A 14,566-nucleotide genomic window follows, 5' to 3' on the forward strand; every position below is an offset into this window, starting at 1 on the left:
ATCACATGTAATCAGAAATTACCTGGGAAATGATCACATGTAATCAGAAATTACCTGGGAAATGATCACATGTAATCAGAAATTACCTGGGAAATGATCACATGTAATCAGAGATTACCTGGAAATGATCACATGTAAACAGAGATTACCTGGGAAATAATCACATGTAAACAGAGATTACCTGGGAAATGATCACATGTAATCAGAGATTACCTGGGAAATGATCATATATAATCAGAGATTACCTGGGAAATGATCACATGTAATCAGAAATTACCTGGGAAATGATCACATGTAATCAGAGATTACCTGGAAATGATCATATGTAATCAGAAATTACCTGGGAAATGATCACATGTAATCAGAGATTACCTGGGAAATGATCATATATAATCAGAGATTACATGGGAAATGATCATATGTAATCAGAAATTACCTGGAAATGATCACATGTAATCAGAAATTACCTGGGAAATGATCATATGTAATCAGAGACTGTATGTAGAAACCGACGCGACTACATTCCAGATTGCATGCTAAAACTTCAGGAAACAGATAAAAGAGAATACCAAGGATTACCCGTCAAACTCGTGTCAGAATCAACTCTCATGCTTTTGAAAGGATTTGACAGAATACTTACGCCTATACGCTGTCCTTGTCGGGTATCTGTTTGTGTACTGTGGAAAGACACCCGGGTATCTACGGTGTTCATCCGGGTATCGTCTGTATACGTCGAATGCTGTAATGCATAGAAAACGATGAGTTACTTGCAAATTCCAAGTCAGACAGATTCGTGAACTATCATGCTTCTATAGACAGTTCATTGGTTTTTGAACGTTAAAATGAAATTTGTTTATAAAATACAAAGATTAAAATATTGATAAGTAGCTTTATTTTAGAAATATGATCCAACTTACAATTTGTAGGGTAATCTCCAGTTGAACGTCGATAACCTTGAAAGTAAAATAATAGTTATCAATAACAATCACCAAACCATTTATTTGTCAATACTGTTATCGACCATAACGAGCTCCATATAAAGTGCCTTATTTTTTACCTTTTGTAAATCTGCCGTCAGCATTAAATCATTTATAGTCAATACTTCTAACTACCCCAAGTAATAAAGTGAATGTAACCTGTGTCCTTACTCCAATTCAAAATGGCGCCTCATATTTTTCAGTGTACATGTGAAATTATTCGCCCATGTTACAGATAATAGAATTGTTCTCATTTTAGGTACTGAATTCAAGGTTTGCTCGAATTTGATTTACGTCAGTCAATAACTCTTCAGAAAACTGTATGCCTTTATATCTCAATAGAACATGCAGTTATCGTACTGTTATCGTTATATTTTTTTTTAAAAAAAGTCCGACACCTGAACAGCATCTTTCAATATAAACTTAGAATTTGATCTAACTAAGTCTGTTTATAAAATAAACTGCGTTGTACATCTGTTTCGTCTTTTGACGACTCATCAGTAATACATATTAAATAGAGGGCCGTAATTTTGAAGCCTAAAATTCAAATGAGAAAAACAAAAATTTATTAAAAGATATATAAAACTTAAAATGGGAACGTGCACTTGCGAAATAATTTCAAAAAATCGTAATTTTCATTTATCTCCTGATAAGTGCCACTATTCGTATAGAGATGCCAAATAATTAATTTATTTGTATCCTACATCTATTTCCTCCTCCAAAAACACGTCATTGGTGTAAATGCATGAAACAAGACCAAGCTGCGAAAATGTCAAAGTTGGTCGACATTTTTATCATTGACGATATTTTATTTAGTAAGAAAAATAACTCACGTCTCCCCGCATGCTTGAATGCGTCTTGTTGGTGATGGGTAGGATACATTATGGTGTCCTGGTGTCCTAAAACCCTTGAAAGTCCTGATCCGACGTAAGTGTTTCCGCCTTGTCCCATTCCGAGAAACCCTGTCCTTACATATCCGGGATATACAGAACCGGAACCAATGTATCCAGCCCTAGCTGGTCCCTTGTAACCCTTTACTAACTGACCATTCCTTATTGGTTCCCTTGGGTACAGGGTCCAGTCATCGTCATGTGTCGGGTAAGTGGGACGATAGGTGGTAGCCAAGGTCACCCCGACGCAAACCGTGACAACTAAAGCGAAGGTTAGTCCGTTCATTGTCCTAAAACAAAGCATTTGCGGATTTTAGTACCACTGAATTGTGAGCGTGCGTGAAAAGGACATGTCATAATACCTCCTTTCTTATCCAACTTTTGTACAATAAGATTTTGAACACACACTTTTTCATCTTTTGGATTGCAATTAATTAAATCTTCCATTATCCGAATTCTTAGAATGTTTGCGTATACTACAGATTCAACAATAAACTTTACAACTTAATGAAATAATGATGAGTACTATTATAGAAACAGTTACTACGTCCGACAGATATCACAGCTAAGTAGAACAGTGTTGACAACAGTACGGAGAAAAATATTACAAAAACCATTCTTTAGTTAAAATCAGACATAACAAAAGGCTTATATTTTCTTTTCTGTGTATAATGCTTAAACATACCTTGTTTGTTACGAGTGAGAACACTGTAATCAGGAGATGTGCTTGAGTTGGTATTTAATGTGTATTTATAGTAACCTAAATAAGGAAGAGGAAAAAGACATGTACGATACAGATTGAAGCTTTGAATTAATCATATTGTTACGTCACAGTTACATTAGACAAGCATCGGTTTACCGCCCACTTTATAAATTATACACAGGTAAGTCGTCATCCTTTGTTGTCTATCAGAACATGTCACATCACATTGTTTCACACCTGTCCGACCTCACATAATTTACCTAGGTCATTTTCGTTGTATAGTATTTTCTCGTTGTCGTCACTATGATTGTACAACAGTGATCACAAATAGACGTCAGTCTTCTGTGTAATATGACGCTTGTTATCAGAAAACGTCAAAAGGATTATACTACTGAATAAAATAGAAATAGTTACGTACTTCTATTCCTCTGATAAAACTACCTTTAATACAGTCGTTATAAACAAGCCAGACATGAGAAGAAAAAATCATCAAGAATATTTCCCAGAAATCTGACAAATCAGATCAAATCAATTAAATCAACTTCTCCCTGTTGTTGCCTTGTCTGATCATGTACAGATGCTGTATGCACTGGCCGATTTTTCGTTATTTCGAAAAGAGAACAAAAACCTAAATTCTCGATACTTCGTCTTTTCACTCAACCAAAGAGTAAGATTTGTTAATTCTCGACTAGCATTCAGACTGGTTAATTCACGACATTCGGGACGAAAAACGAATTAACGAAAAGTAAAGTATTGTTGATTTTTCGTCTTTTTCGGGGTGAAAACATGAGAATAAAAGATTGTTAATCCTCGTCATTCCGGGACGCAAAGAAGAAATTACAAGAATCAAAATTTGTTGATTTTCGTATTTTCGGGGCGAAAACATGAAAAAAATGAAAAGACTTTTGAAGATTTATGAACCCGGAAAGACGTATATCAAGGCTGCCTATCAGCGTACATTTGTTGTCTTATTTTTGCTTGTTCTGATTTTGTTTTATTTCTGGGCGAAGTGACGAGAATTAAAGTTTGCTAACTCTCGTCTTTTCGAGGCGAAAAAGACGAAATAACGAAACGACATAAATCAGCCACCTTAGTTGTAACCTGTAACTCAGCATTGTTGATATAAAAAATATGTCGTCATTATGTTCATCATCCGATGAGTTCAGTACACTAAAAACTCGAAATTTAGACGCGACTTATTTTCTTTAATAATAAGAAAATGTAACTTTTATTGTGGATGTCGTCGATGATGCAAAAGGCGCTTACTCGTCCGGAACACTTGTGATACCATTTCTGTACCATTGCACCACAGGTTATTTCTATATTAACATATCGTAATTAATGATTTATAATTAACACCAGAACAACCTACTTGAAATCTGATATTTGTACTTCACAAACTGATAATTTTACAATCAGAGGGTAACCATCTGAACAAGGCCATGAAAATATCAATTAGTCTAAGAAATAGTAACACGTCTTTACCTTTTTAAACATTTGATATACAGCTTTCTCATTTGGTACAAGAAAAAACACACAATTCACCTCAAACCCATGGTTATAATAAAAAACGTATTTAATATAAGTGATGATTTTCGGAACGAAAATATGAAAGGACGAGAATTAAGGTTTGTTAGTTTTTTTTCTTTTCAGGGCGAAATCACGAAAAAAAAACCGAGCATTTTTTAACGTATTTCGTTGTTATTTTAGAAAAACATTCTTGAAGACTAATAATGAGTAATTGTTTTTAGTGACATTGAAGACAAGCATTGTTAAAGTAAGGTTTTTAAGTACTTTAGGGTATTTAAGTAAACGATTTGATACATCCATGTAATCTTGTATAAATAAAACTTATTATGACCACACATCAATTTAATGTCGAGTTGTGGTGTCACCTGTTGGTGTCGTAGCGTAACACCTTATCATTAACATTCAGAAAATGTACATATGTTATCACAAGGAGACCCATAGGTTAGTACTATATGAATTAATTATAATTAGCTTCGATCATACTCCGTGACGTCATAAGAAGGAATGAATTATACACCACCAATAAATAACTCATTCATTGCGTTTGTTAGATATGAAAAAACGTAGTTTTAGTGCAGCCCAATTCTTAGTCATCCTCGTATTTCCTGATATCGACATGTATATAAAGACTTGGTTTCTTGCTGTAAAAACACATCACAGGTTCTGCTGAAGTATCACTTTTCAGATCAACCATCCACTAGATAACCAGGTATGTAACTCCTTGAGATAACATGTTCATTATACTTTTGAGGATTAAATTTCACCTAGTAAATGTAAAAAAGATATAAACTTACCTCAACATTAGAAATATTGATCGTTATTCATTGGACAAGTCTGTGGATGGACAAATAGTAAAAAGAATTTTTCGCCCTTGCTTGCTGAGGAACTCTTTTTTAAAGGAGGCTGGTATAACGTAACATAATTAATGTCATTGCTTATAGGAATTAAGCATTAATTAGATATATCTAATTCCTCTTTTCTGATAATATCTTTTGTCATAATTTAAATCAAATCTAATGTCTGCTAAAATTCAAACATTTTCACTCGAGTTTACATGTTTTATTATTATACAGAATGAACGGTCTCACCTTAGCAGTTATTATGGCGGTTTGTGTTGGGGCAACTTTTGCCAACACCTTTCCTCCCAGCTACGATGCACAGGATGATGATTGGGACGGATATCCCATGCAGCCAATAAGGACCCACCAGATGGTCACGGGCTACAGGGCACCCGTCAGTAAAGGCTTCGTGGCCACTATTAACCCTGGATATCTCCGGAATGGTTTCGTCGGAGTGACACCAGTTGGAAACCCTTTCGTCAGATCAGGACTCTCTAGGGTTTTGAGACATCAGGGCACCGCCTTGTACCCAACAATCCATCAGAAAGTTGTGTACCCAACAGCAGGCAGACGTGAGTATTTTTTAATAATTATGTTCTAGCCTAATCGATTTGTAGAAAAATCATACTACAACAGTATTGCTGTCTTAATAGTAGATATAAACATACACGATATCTCACTGTGGACAGACTTCTTTAAGCGATAGGAATGCGCCTATATATTAAAGGACTTCTCCGAGTAGACACCTGGAAATTATATTCATGTCACTTGTGTTCGAGCAAATTTTGTATTGGTTTTTGACAATATCCCTTCTATTTTTTTCTGTGATTATAGGTAACGTAACTTATCTGTTTTTTATTTTGTTTCAATCCCACTTGTTACCTGTAAAGATCATCCACTTCCTCATTCTCCACAATGATTATAGATTTACATATAAGTCAATTTTTCTTTCGCCAACCAGGGAATTATCAAAAACAGCGAAATTCCGTTTCTGAGCATGAATTCCGAATATTATCTAGTTTTCTAGTTCTAATCAGCGGCATAGATCAAGCTTAATTGTCATCTCAGAAATTTACGTTTTGCTTTCTGAGACACTTTGAGGGGTGGATCATAATATTTTTTGTCATTTTTGATGTTGTAGGTTACAAGAGATCAACCGGCACTTACAGATCAAACAGTAAGTGTGTTATCAGCTCAGCTTTGTAAAATTTATCAATATGCACCTGAAAATCTTTTATCGTATTTGTAGCGTTGAACGATTGCCTTTTTTCTATCAAGTTGATCATATTTTCATAAGTATTCTTTTTGAAATTATAAGCCTTATATAAAACAGATGGTTTTCACCTGCTGACAATGGTAAATGGGTTTTGGCAATGGTAACCGTTGGGGTGTATATCTACTGAATTAGTGATTTAGATGTGATACCAAATTGAAAGTTGTTATTTTGAAAGAATGAAATATAAATATAGATATATATTTATAAACTAGAAGGATATAGTTGCGTAAAGTGTCTCTTTAAATTTCAAATATGGTAATACATTTTGATCTGCAGACTTTCACATTGTTCCTTAGTGAACCATATTACGAATTAACATGAAGACTTTATAATTTCAATTAACTTACCTTTATCACTATGCAAATTTCCTCACTATTGATTATGTTGTATACCACCATAAATTGTTGTATGACAAGCTTCATCATATGATTTGTAAAACACATGTCTCCATTTCTAACAGGATATGACAGTGGACTACAATACCCAGGACTTTTCCCCCGCTATCGCCAATATCCCCGAAGATACCCTTCTTACCCCACATTTCCCACACATGGAGGTGAGTATTTCGAAAAATGACGATTCGGTCACTCTCATCACTTAGGTAGAGATCTAAAAAGACTTAAACACAAACAGTGATTAAAATTGCATTTGCGAACCTTCGGAAACGCCTGTTTTCTTTATCAAACAAAGACTGAGTCTTGGTGACAGTTCACTATCTTAGTTTAAGATTTAATTAATAGATTACCATCTTACAGATAACTCTGCCTGTTTATGTGAGTTTCCTGAAGAGGATAAGGTTCACTTATTCACCCTGTTTCATCTTTGTAGTAATCAGATACAAATTCTCTTGTTTCTGCCCATAGTGATGCTATTCCACCTACCGTCCAAACCTTTTTACATTGCTTTTTCTAATCTTGCTTAAAACACCAATATATATATATGGAATTCGTTCAGAGATTTCTGTAGTGATACAAACCGCTTTTATTGGATAATTACTTTAGTATTCCTGTTTACCCAAATCTTGGTCTATTCATCAACTGTTTAGTAAGGATCCGTTTTATTGGTACCACAGAGTAGTTATATACGTAATGGGAATTATGATTGCGATGATCATAATATTGATCATATGCTGTTAACATACATATTTTGTTGCCGTCAAATTTTAGCGCAGTATCAGTTTTGAACAAATTAGTTCAGTAATGAATTCGCGCATTATCAATACTTGCTTTATCAACGACAGAAAGTTCATTAAACGCAATCAAATTTTAACGCAATGCATTTAGTACAAAATGTACTAGATTTAATTTCCCACTGAAATATGAACGTTTACAGCATTATTTTAGAGCGAAGGAACATTTTGGTTGGATTTATCTGTTTATAATACTTTTTATTTGAAAATGCTAGATATTTCTGTATTTCTGTATGTCCCTTGTAACCATTCCTATTTCGTATCAAGCAGAAAAAGTAACCATTTGTATGAATAATATTGACCATTAATGCAATTTTACTCTTCTACAGGTTATTAACTGCCGTGATTGACAAGATAAAGACGAAGTGTTGAGAGACAATTCGTGGTAGACTCAAATCAAATCCATAGCTTACCTCGTCGGTATAATGCATGTGATACCTAACTTTTGTGATCTCATCGATTTTGTGAAATTTGTTTGAATAATTTTACATAATAAAGTACTTTTTTACAAAATTGTATTAACGAGTTTGACTGCCTTTATTTTATTAGACTTTTTCTCGTCGAGAGTGTCTTTAGTGAGACCTTCAACTGTATGGTGCAGCTTAATTCATTGTTTGGGTCAGCTGTTTCTAATAAGGAATTTATATAGAAAGGTGTCATTTAGTTGTTTGTCTTTAGCACAATAAACGAGATTGCATGCGGAAGGCACTGTTGGTGGATTACAGTCTTCGACATTTTTCATAACCTTTATGCCAAATGTTAATTCACTTGAACAGTGAAACGGTTCAGAATATACAAATGTACCTGACGTTCTTTTGTAATAATAAAATATATTATCATTACGAAATATTCATATCGTTCGATTTTTTTAGATTTCCTCAATCTCGTCCTAAGCTTCAAAATGTAGGCCCTTAGCATCAACGATGTGTTCTTAAGGGGCAGAATTCATTACTAGGCTCTACTGAATCTAATTCTAAACTTCTGTTGAAAGGTGCTATTCACTTACTCTTAGTCAAAAACTCTTTATCCCATATTCAAGCCTATTCGACAATATCACATATATACAATTCACATGAAAGTATGACGTAGCATAATTATGTTTTGCTAGGATCGTTTACACACACACACACACACACACACACACACACACATGAATGAAACAGTATTATAAACTACTGCTTGTAGATACGTCATTTCTATATTTCCTTGTAGAATTTGTTTCCTTTCCATGCTATTACACAACATCTTTGACCAGTAGAAATTAATCTCTGACTTGTCTAATTTGTTTGTATGTCTGATGGTCAAAATGATAACCCAGCATACATAAACAATATGTTTTCGTATTGATTTATTGATATATTATTTAATCGATTCAATGACATAATGACGATATAATAGGAGTGGTACAACACACACTATTAGTCGAGCTTCAGCATCATCTGTTAATAGTTTACATATAAATCTTACATAGCAGTTTCCATTTATTCCTAAGGAAATATTCTGCAGCAGATAATTGAAAATATCAAAGTCACTTAACAAAGTTAAGAAATGTACGATATATGTGTTGCTCGATAAACTGACATTGGAAACATTTATTATAATTAGACTTGTTAGTTTGAACAATTACCTACATGAGTTGAATACCAGCTCAGTGTACATTTGTTATTTCTAACAAATGATTGTTTTAGATACTAAAACCACAGCACAAATGCTACAAAGGACACGTTATCATAGAAATAATTTAATTATAATCTAAATAACAAAGCGAGTATAAAAATCTTTTTCAGTTGACTACATTGAAGGGGCAGCGACACTTTCAATATCACCATAAAATGATAAGCACCCCTTTAATACAAAGACCATGCAGGTGCCTGTTCCATACATAAATAAACAAGTACTCATTTCATACATAAAAATACACAGGTACCCGTTACATACAAAAATGACATACACACATGCATAGAATATAAATATCAATTACAAACATACCAATTTATGCTTGGCAACCGTTCCATACCTATAGCTTTACCTGTAAGGGTGAGGAACAGTTCCATATGCATATAAACGGGTTAAAGAATAATGATAGGACATCCGTAATACTGATCAAAGGTAAAATAATATCGTTGACTTATGTATGTGGATATCCATATTGGTAGTTTGATATAATCAATGCCACATGACATGTTGTGGAGGGATGTAATTAAATGGAGGTGGGACATCGTTTGATTCCGCGTTAATGGGAGGCGCTATATGAGATTGTACTGTGTAAGCTGTGTTATTTTGTGCTGGAGGCATAATGTAGTTGCCGGTGAGAGGCTGCATTCTGGTCACAGGAGCTGAAAAAAAGATGAAAATGTGAAAACAGACTAGTTATTACTCGTGTTTCATTATTCATACATGAAGGGCATTGAACCGTTGAAAAGAAAACCTGATTTGGTAGCAAAGATTTCGGATCTCTAAATTCCAATATATGTATCTGGACCGATAATGTATCAGGATCTATCTGTAATGTCACCATATCCGTCGATATCTACCAAATACTGGAAGTAGATTTCATTGTGCTGCATGCCAATTAATAATTATGATTTCAATTTTCTTTTTGAATTTCAACTTTGTTTTGTTAATAAACTGTGGTGAATTCATATCGAAGCTGATTTTGTGAGCACTCTTAATTATCTGTCCACTAAAAATAAAAAATGAAACTTGCCATGGGTTATGATACAGATTTGGTGGCGATACTTTAACTACGAAAGCAAGTGCGCACAAAACTGTATGTTTTTGAAAAAAAACCCTAAATTTCAGCTCCACGAATATATATATATGATTTCATAGTATCTTGCTTTCCATTATAAACATCAAACTTTAGGCCTCAGATGCTCGAAACTTTATATCGTATGAAGTAACCCTGCAAGTAATATTTTGACTGGTACGTGAAAGATGTTTTAACGGTACGCTTACTAACATTTATCAAACCAATTTTAAACGTGGACAACTTAATATTGATCTACAGTCAAACTTGTGGTAATGGCCACCAGTCAGTTGAGTGGCATTTGAAGACAGATTTGACTGTACATCGAAGCAGAATCTGTATTGAACTTGAGGACAGTCAAATTTTACGTTGATGTGAATGTTAAATCACAAACAATGGCAGATGTTAACGATAAGACCGAAGGAAAATAGGAGGCGATAAAGAAAACAGACAGTCTTACAACTGTGACTTACTAGTCTGGTATTGTTGTGGCTGCATAACAACTCCCCCGGTCATTCCATTTGGATATGGATTGATAGTCACGCCTTTCTGTACCCCATTACAATTCTTCAACAAGCATATAACGACTATCACCACTATAATAAGGATCACCAATCCTACCACACATCCTATGATGATACCAGTCACACTTGAACAAAAGAAAATAACCCACTGTTTATAAAACATACATATTCATAGAATTCATCAGCGATTTATAATATACAGATGTTGATCTCAATAATGATATATCTCGCTTGTAAAAAAGTACATTTTAAATGATTAAGTATTAAAATGATATGATTTTTTTAAATCAACAAAATCTCATACCGATATATGAATGTGATATATCACCTTTTCGAATATAGGAATAAATGGTGTAATTTTAACATGATAGTAGTATAGATTAAGTGGTGTCCGTTTTGATCACATGACTGGTCAAGGTATCTTGTGAATATGTGTGCGTTTCTTTTAAATGTACATGTATATGGTATCACACTTTACCTGTATAACAGTGATTAAAGATATAACAAGACATTACTATTCATATATAAAGGATACAGTAAACTAATTGTCTAAGGTTAAGACGCTCAATCGATAAAATAAGAGGGACTTCCGATATGTAAGCTTAGTGCCGTTCGCTCAATAATTTGTATCAGCGCTCCGAGAAGATAGTTCATAATACAGCGAGGAAATCTTGCCATCACTGTATTTGTCTTGGATTCGACCAATTTCGAATTTCACTGTTGAGTCCTACGTGTACGAAACAGTTGTAGGATTAAATTCAATCATTTAGGCCCTATGCATCTCTGACGAGTCCTAGTAGTACGAAACAGGTGCAGAATTAAGTTCAATTCATCATTTAGGCCCTTAGCATCACTGTCGAGTCCTTACTGGACAAAACAGTTGTAGGATTAAATTCAATATTCACTTTTACCCCACAGACTGCGCCATCTTGAATTTGCATTCCGCTCATTATCTCAAGAACGACAACACCGGTGGTCACCATTTTTACTGAGGATGTTGGGCCTATAGACCTATACAACCCAATTTTTTTGTCGCCGCCCGATATCCAATATGGCGGTTACGGCCGCCCTCTTGAATTTGCATTCCACTAATTATCTCAAGAACGACATCACCAGCGATCACCATTTTCGCTGGACATGTTGGGTCTATGGACCTACACAGCCTTTTAAGGTTCTTCACAATCTCAGCCCTGCACCCAACTTTATAATAAGGCCGTGGGGTATTGCCCGCGTTTGTGGAGCTATTTTTAGGCTTTTAGCATCACTGTCGAGTCCTAGTAGGACGAAAAAGTTGTAGGATTAAATTCAATATTCAATTTTTAGGCACTTTTCATGGCTATCGAGTCCTAGTAGGACGAAACAGCGGTAGGTTTATGTTCAATTGAATAATCGGCTCTGCTGTATGTAATTTCAAAATAGTTTTGAAAGAAGGTACTTTTGTAAAGCTTTGTAGTATAGATTCAATAGCCTTAGTTATTATAATATCTTTAAGTTAAAAGCTTTATATGAATAATCTATTATTGTAGATGTATTTAGATAAATACTCTTCTTCTTCGCAGCACTCTCTGTTTCTCTGTGTCCCACAGCAGTATTCATCTTCTCCACACATGAAAAGTTCTGTCCGTTCGAACCCATAGTTGTAATTTGTCTCATAACAGATGGTGGCAAGGCTCCCTGTGTTACAATTAATATGTCCAGTGAAAGCATATTTCCATAATCTGCAATCGGTCGTCTTTTTCACTATAGTTAATTCATATATGTAAGAGTTCATATATTTAAAAATAGACTATATACAGGGTCATATGTAAATGACATTGGTTAGCTTTAAATAACCATTCCATTGACGGACAATAAAAGATGTTTCAAAACAGCATTTGATAAAATCTGTTAAATGTTTATACACCTTATAACAAAACGTTAATCTACGTCTAACTACTGTACAATGTAGATTGCATGATTACTATCATATCGATCAAAAAAACTTCTCTTAGAGACAGGCAACCAAGACATGTCATAAATGGTAACACCCGCCATATGTATTGAAACATAAGGCCACAATGAAACAATTTCTTATGTGATAAATTGAAGACATTTGGCGTTACTACTGTCATAATTTCAACAATAACCTACCATATCACAGTGTTGACATTTTGTAACATACATAAGGTAACCACTGACATAAACCCTGTAATTTTTTGCGCATTTTTGAAATTTACATATTTTACTACTAACTCCCAAACAATACGTAAACAACAAAAACGAAAAATTCTTACCTTTGAGATACAATAATCCCAGAAATACAACTAACAGCTGATGTAACATTTTATCTATACTGTCTGTACTACACTAATGACGATATGTTTTAAATTGGTCTAGTGACTGTCGTAGTTGTTCAAAGTCGATATCCAATATACGTTTTGGCTACTACGGGTGGATGCATATACATTCATCCGGGTTAAGTTAGCTTAACGTGTTTAATCATCTGTCTCTACAGGAAGACTTCGTGAACAGGTTTAAGACAGGTAATATTCAACACACATAAGTTTATGTTCAGTTTGTGCTAATTAATGTATGTAACAACAATAAACGTAATCATATGTCTTACCTGTTACGCTAAGTCAGTATGGTACTTTAAAAGCAAGATGTAGGGTACTTGAATATTCATGTATTTTTTCTTACAAAAGGAAAGAAACAATCAAGTACGTTTTCTTAAGTTTATTGCACGTCAAAATCACTGACGTCGTGTACTTATATCAACTACATTGTATTACAGGTGAACATTAATGCAAATTCAATAAATTCAATGATTCTTTAAATAGATTCAAATGAAGCATTTTGTCCCTTAAAACACCTCTTTTCATCAGAAATTATAATTAATGTCGTATATTCAAAGGTACTTTTTCAATATGCCTGTAAACAATTTCTGAAGTGAAATAAACAAGCTTTAAATATATGTTATATATAGTTTATATATATTTTAAATATATATTTTTCAAAAATTTCACATATGCACTAGCATTATGTGATGTTTCTTGAAGAATTGTACAAAATACCAATTATACCAATTATATACAACAAAGCCAACAATGTATTAAATTGCATCATTCAGTTGTTTCGTCCTTCAATGACTCGTCAGTGATTTAGAAATCTAGGAAGCAGCAGGAGAAACGTTGTAGTTGCCATTTCATTTCTACATGTGATCAGAGACCATTTTTCAAAAGCGGCTTCATTTAATGAACAAAACAAAATGGCCATGTGGGAAAGCTTTCTAATTTTTTTTTTCGATTTTGTAGTGTAACAATTAACTGCTCAATGTTTTTCTTCTTGTTTTTCTTACTATCTATCCACTACTATTTCTTGAGAATATGAATTATCATCTACTTCATATGTACAGCTCAATGTTTGGCTTTCGATATATTCCTTAAGAATACCCATCTGAGAGATTTTTTTATGAATATTGTCACTGTTCTTTCTCACAGCATTTATCAATATCTGCTCTACACAGACAATGTTAATGAATTTTATTTTCCTTTAGCGTGACGATTTGTGATATTTTACCTTCACGTTCCATGACCATAAGATGTTTATAGACAAATGCATTTTACAGACCAGATTCAAGACCAAGCACAATAAGAATGTCGAATTCATGAGGAACATGGACAATATCAGCATTTTCCTTGTTGTGTGTGCAAATTTTCCTTTTAAGCCAATACCTGAAATTATCGCCGTAACAGTTACAAGGCATTGGTGTTTCCTTGACATCATATCAAGGAAGGAAGTTCAAGTTTATTTACGTCTCTTTGTACGAAAAAACAACAACCAATAACTTGTTGAATATTGTTTTGCATAAGTGTAGTAAGTGAAGTAAGATTTCTTCAGCAATTAAGAA

At 34.0% G+C, this 14,566-nt stretch overlaps 3 protein-coding genes across 3 annotated transcripts; 1 reads left to right on the forward strand and 2 right to left on the reverse strand.

The window, feature by feature from the left end:
• Positions 1-599: 599 nt before the first annotated feature.
• Positions 600-2,153, reverse strand: LOC132543293 (uncharacterized). The gene is made up of 3 exons (XM_060206782.1): positions 1,811-2,153; positions 918-953; positions 600-739 (listed from the first exon to the last, which is right to left on the reverse strand). Exons 1-3 carry the CDS (start codon positions 2,151-2,153, stop codon positions 600-602), a joined length of 519 nt encoding a protein of 172 aa, XP_060062765.1.
• A 3,021-nt stretch (positions 2,154-5,174) lies between these two features.
• On the forward strand, positions 5,175-7,741 carry LOC132543294 (uncharacterized). Its single transcript, XM_060206783.1, has 4 exons — positions 5,175-5,511; positions 6,081-6,116; positions 6,676-6,771; positions 7,734-7,741. The coding sequence occupies exons 1-4, from the start codon at positions 5,175-5,177 to the stop codon at positions 7,739-7,741; spliced, it is 477 nt and encodes a 158-aa protein (XP_060062766.1).
• A 1,829-nt stretch (positions 7,742-9,570) lies between these two features.
• Positions 9,571-14,248, reverse strand: LOC132543295 (uncharacterized). Its single transcript, XM_060206784.1, has 4 exons — positions 14,236-14,248; positions 12,222-12,351; positions 10,627-10,802; positions 9,571-9,770 (listed from the first exon to the last, which is right to left on the reverse strand). Exons 1-4 carry the CDS (start codon positions 14,246-14,248, stop codon positions 9,571-9,573), a joined length of 519 nt encoding a protein of 172 aa, XP_060062767.1.
• Positions 14,249-14,566: the final 318 nt, after the last annotated feature.

Source organism: Ylistrum balloti, unplaced genomic scaffold (genome assembly GCF_031769215.1).
Source record: "Ylistrum balloti isolate Yb309-2 unplaced genomic scaffold, AGI_CSIRO_Ybal_v1 Utg369752, whole genome shotgun sequence".
NCBI lineage: Eukaryota > Metazoa > Mollusca > Bivalvia > Pectinida > Pectinidae > Ylistrum > Ylistrum balloti.